This window comes from Musca autumnalis, unplaced genomic scaffold, assembly GCF_047663935.1.
Source record: "Musca autumnalis isolate F117 unplaced genomic scaffold, ASM4766393v1 scaffold_4, whole genome shotgun sequence".
Classification (NCBI taxonomy): Eukaryota; Metazoa; Arthropoda; class Insecta; order Diptera; family Muscidae; genus Musca; species Musca autumnalis.
This window is the reverse complement of record NW_027411977.1, coordinates 54,966,599-54,972,390: the sequence shown is the minus strand read 5'-3', so window position 1 is coordinate 54,972,390 and position 5,792 is coordinate 54,966,599. Positions and strand designations below refer to the sequence as shown.

At 36.2% G+C, this 5,792-nt stretch overlaps 1 protein-coding gene across 1 annotated transcript; it reads right to left on the bottom strand.

Moving 5' to 3' along the window:
* Positions 1–5,071: 5,071 nt before the first annotated feature.
* On the bottom strand, positions 5,072–5,575 carry LOC141403485 (cuticle protein LPCP-23-like). The gene has a single exon (XM_073985976.1). The coding sequence runs from the start codon at positions 5,573–5,575 to the stop codon at positions 5,072–5,074; it is 504 nt and encodes a 167-aa protein (XP_073842077.1).
* Positions 5,576–5,792: the final 217 nt, after the last annotated feature.

Here is a 5,792-nt window from a genome sequence, read left to right as displayed (position 1 = left end):
TTACGGTATTTTGACGTTTTCAGCTACATTTTCAGACCGATTTGGCTATAATTTGACATTTAGGGTTCTTAAGTGTCAATAAACATATATAACAAAACTTGTGGACATAGGTCCACGTTTTGGTATAGCCCCCATATAACGGTACCCCCCGATTTGCGGTATTTTGACGTTTTTAGCTACATTTTCAGACCGATTTAGCTATAACTTGACATTTAGGGTTCTTAAGTATCAATAAACTTATATAACGAAAGTTGTGGACATAGGTCCACGTTTTGGTATAGCCCCCATATAACGGTACCCCCAATTTACGGTATTTTGACGTTTTTAGCTACATTTTCAGACCGATGTAGCTATAATTTAACATTTAGGGTTCTTAAGTTTCAATAAACTTATATAACAAAAGTTGTGGACATAGGTCCCCGTTTTGGTATAGACCCCATATAACGGTGTCCCCCGATTTACGGTTTTGATGTTTTTAGCTACATTTTCAGACCGATATAGCTATAATTTGACATTTAGGGTTCTTAAGTGTCAATAAACTTGTATAACAAAAGTTGTGGACATAGGTCCACGTTTTGGTATAGACCCCATATAACGGTGTCCCCCGATTTACGGTTTTGATGTTTTTAGCTACATTTTCAGACCGATATAGCTATAATTTGACATTTAGGGTTCTTAAGTGTCAATAAACTTGTATAACAAAAGTTGTGGACATAGGTCCACGTTTCGGTATAGCCCCCATATAACGGTACCCCCCGATTTACGGTATTTTGACAGTTTTAGCTACATTTTCAGACCGATTTAGCTATATTTTGACACTTAGGGTTCTTAAGTGTCAATAAACTTATATAACCAAACTTGTGGACATAGGTCCACGTTTTGGTATAGCCCCCATATAGCGGTACCCCCGATTTGCGGTGTTTTGACGTTTGTAGCTACATTTTCAGACCGATGTAGCTATAATTTGACATTTAAATTTATTAGGTCTATAAATAAATGTACCAAATTATATCGAAATCGGTTCAGATTTGGATATAGCTCCCATATATTTTTCCGCCGATTTGGCGTATTTGCTGCACCAAACACGCTATATACGTCCGATTTTGATGAAATTTTGAATGTGTAACTGAATTCGGTCTCAAAATAAATGTCCCAAACTACATCGAAATCGGTTCATATTTGGATATAGCTGCCAAATATATTTTCGGCCGATTTGACGTATTTGCTGAAAACACGCTATTTACGTGCAATTTTGATGAAATTTGGAATGTGTGACTGAATTTAGTCTAGAAATAAGTGTAACAACTTATATCGAAATCGGTTCAGATTTGGATATAGCTCCTATGTATATTTTCGCCCGCTCTGTCTAATTTTGATGAAATTTGGGATGTGTATATATATGTATATAAATCAGTTCAAATTGATACATATCTCCTATATTTTACATATTCACAGTGGTGTAGGGTATCATATAGTCGGCCCCGCCCGACTATGATCCTTTCCTTACTGGTTTTAAGTGTTTCACTTCACACAGACTGAGGGTATTATATCGTCTGCTCCGTCGGAAAAGGTCGTAAGTCCATTTTTTTGGAAATCGGGTTTTTGTTACAGGATGATAGTACAAGTCAAAACACGTCGTATGATACAAAGAAAATGGTAGTATGTGGTGTTTTTCTACATGTTTTGCCCTTGTCGTAAAAGGTCGTCGTCGTTTAACGTCATCCATGGTTGGGGTACAATGTAAAGAACTAGCCTACACCTTTGGATGGAAATCGGATGATATTTGGCGGAGCCTGTGGACCAAACTTTTGAACAAAAATGTGATAATTTTTATATTGCAACGAAAATTTACATTTGCATCTATTTTCCCCTATAAGCGAACTGATTATGAACGATGGGCTTCTGGCCTTTTCATTGATACAAATTGGGATGCTGTATGTGTTCAAATACCTCATATTTTGAAAAATTTAAAAAAAAAAAAAAATAATAAAATATAATCTTACTTAACTTTATCAAATGGTAATTTGTGGGACTTTTATTCACATAACGAGATTAGTTTGTATTGTGAATTCAATAAATACCTTCTAACGGACGGGTAAGTGCAATGTTTATATTATTAAATGATTCTAAAATAATAATTGATTGAAATGTTATTTTTGCTAACAAAGAACAGTATGAATTTTGAATGGAATTAGACGATGGTGTCATGGGTCTAGTTCCCTATGGTTTTAAGGGTGATTCTGAAAGCTCTGATGACGTCAATACCAAACATCCTAGAAGTAATATAAACTTTTATACCAAATCACGAAGATCTATCTTAAAAATTGCGAGCTGTATCTTAATTTCAAAAGACGGACAGACGGTCACGTTTATACCGACTTAGAATTTTATTCTGGTCGGGTCTTATTGCTTAAATATGTACCCAGGATTGGGGAAACGGAATCGTTCGTAAGTTTTATATATAGCGCATTTAAAAAATAGGGCACAGGTGTAACCCGCTCCTCCGAAATTCAACAAAATACATATGTATATAGCCTACTTAAACCAAGGGACATCCCTGTGCATAATCTGAAAATTACATGGAATAAGTACTTAGGGTTGGAGATTCAACAACCGTTGCCTCGCAAATTGATTTTCTGACCGATACTTTCATAACTTTTACAAAAAAAACCGTTTTTTGAAAAATAGGGCCTGCCCCCGCCCCTCCGAAATTCAGAAAATATGAAGCCTATTTTCACCTCGGTTGTTCCTTGTATATTCTCTGAAATTTTCAAAAAACATTTGTTCAGCCGTTTTTGAGTCTATGCGGAACATACAAATATACACACATTGTCTTTTATATAGCAGATTTCACACAAAAGTTTTGATCAATTAAACCCACTAATAATTTGTCTTAAACTCAAATCATTCTTAAATCATTCATCAATTTCGCTCCGATCGGAATATTACTGCGATCTACAGGACAGCCACAAAGTCGGGTAAAAATTGTGGGTTTGGTCCATTTTTACACCTTTCAATCATAACCAACATCTAATGGGGTCACTTCTGGTCGGAACCCGACCTCTCCACAAAATTTCGTGGCGATCGGTCCAAAATTGAGGCTTGTAGTTTTATTACAATTGTTAATGGATGGACGGACACACATAGCTAGATCGCTTTATCTCGTCAAGATATGAAAAAATGGCATGGGGAGGGGTCTACGACGAATACTTCGCGATGTTACACGAATATTGGGCAAAACAAACTTATACGAGGGCAGTTCGGAAACTTCTTAGCCTAGCACAAAAAGCGCGGTATAAACAGAAAAAAGTTAAGTGTGTTGGAAACTTCCATTTCTGTTACGAACACATGTTAAATTTTGTTTCGATCTGGCAACTCCTTCATATAGAAACAGGTGTTGAAAAAAGACGCATCCGCAATTTTTTTACAATGGAAAAATTAGAAATGCGTGCTGTCATTAAATATTTACTTAAAAAAGGTTTATCGGGACAAGAAATTCAAAATGATATGGTGAATGTGTTAGGTGAAAGTGCTCCATCATATGCAACAGTAAAAAATTGGGTTGTACAAACATTGAAGATGAACCACGTAGTGGACGTCCAAAAACAGCAATAACAACAGAAATTGTAGCCAAAGTGCATGATATGGTATTAAATGATCGACGAATGAAATTGCGTGAAATTGCTAATATCATGATCGAGTCCATTTAATTTTGCATGAAGAACTACACATGAAAAAGATTTCTGCAAGATGGGTGCCGCATTTATTAACAGTCGATCAAAAACGCATAAGAATGAACATTTCTCAAGCTTGTTTGGATCGTTTTAAGCGAAATAAAATGGATTTTAAGCGTCGTTTCATAACTGTTGATGAGACATGGATCCACCACTATACTCCAGAGACAAAAGAACAATCCAAACAATGGACTGAAGCTGGAGGAAGTGCCCCAAAGAAGGCAAAAACAATTCAATCGGCTGGTAAGGTTATGGCAACGGTTTTTTGGGACTTCAAAGGTATTTTATTGATTGACTATCTGCAAAAGGGTAAAACCAATAATTCAGAGTACTATTGCAACCTTTTGGATCAATTAAATGTACAAATTCGAGAAAAACGTCCTGGCTTACAACACAAAAAATAATTTTTCATCAAGACAACGCACCAGCGCACAAGAGTGTTTTAACAATGGCTAAAATCAACGAATTAAAGTACGAGTTGCTTGACCACCCACCTTATTCTCCTGATTTAGCTCCCAGTGCCTTTTAATTGTTCCCAAATCTAAAAAAATTCCTTGCTGGCAAGCGTTTTACCTCAAATGAAGATGCAATTACAGTTGTAAACCACTATTTTGAAGACCTTGAGGAAAACTATTTTAATCAAGGGATAGAATTGCTAGAAAAGCGTTGGACTAAGTGTATTGAAGTTTCAGGAGATTATATTGAAAAATAAAAATATTTTTGAAAAACTAACTATTCTCTTTCATTGATAGGCTAAGAAGTTTCCGAACCGCCCTCGTAATACCCTTTCCACATTGTTTTGTAAAGTATACATATTTTATTTTAAAAACGTCCGTAAATTGTAGGAAAAGGTCGTAAGTCCCTACAAAAATACAAAACTGTACAAGGAAAAGGTCGTAAGTCCAAAGACATCCAATTATCTCTCAAACGCGACGGAATTTTATCAAACAAAGTACAGGTGTTGAAGCGGAATAAATAAACGAAAATACTGCCTTTACCACCATAATAAAATCTTTAATACAGAAAGCGCTGGAATGTTTTTTCTTCCTCCTGAAAATTTTATTGAAAGGGACTTACGACCTTTTCCGACGGAGCAGACGATATCTCTGTCAGCAAATCCTGACTGATACTTTTTTTACTTGTTTTTTTTTTTTGGAAATTTCGCTTAAAACTTTCAAAATACTAAAAATCAGATTTACAGAGTTCAATTGCATTTGTCATCTCTCTTAATTTTCGTTTTAAACAAAAACAACAATCAATATTAAATTATCAAAACAATAACATAGGTATATGTTCAACAAAATCGTTTATAAATCGCTTCGATCTTTAGAGCTTATCTAATACCCCCAATGAGTACCGAAACCATCGAAGTTAATATGGGCAACAGTTTCAGCTGGAGAGTAAGTGATGGCATGTTTAACAACTGGAGCAGCAACAGGAACACCGTGAGTATACACTTGAGAAGGAGCGGCATAAGTGTGAACAGCAGCAGGAGCAGCAGCATAAGTGTGGTAGGCAGGGGCAGCAGCATAAGTGTGGTAGGCAGGGGCAGCATATGAGACGGTCTTGGTTACAGCTGGGGTGAAGACATTGTTGTTAATGCGAGTATCCACTTTGTTGACGCTGGAGTAGGGAGTATTCACGGACTTGGAATAATGGGAAACTGTACCAGCAAATGAACGAACAACATTATGTTGGGTTGAGGCAACAGCATCTACAGATGGATTAACCACTTTGGTAATGACAGGAGCTGCAGCATAGGTGGTGGTGGTAACTGGAGCAACATAACCAGCACTGGCCACTGCCAAAAGGGCAAAGAATGCTACGAATTTGAATGCCATATTTCGAATTTTGGTTGTTTAAAGTTAACAAAGAACTGATAATAAATTGAAACAAGCGAGATGCTTTTATACAATTCTTTGCTACCGGTCAGCCAATTGACACATTTGCAAATGCAATTAAATCCATTGAGATGGATTATTTACAATTTGCACAAAAATTAAATGATCTCAGGGTCACAATTAATGTAGGTAGTAAGAATACAATTCTACCGTGACA

What these genes read in the sequence shown, in the direction of transcription:
- LOC141403485 (XM_073985976.1), bottom strand. Translation starts at nt 5,575, where the DNA reads ATGGCATTCAAATTCGTAGCATTCTTTGCCCTTTTGGCAGTGGCCAGT.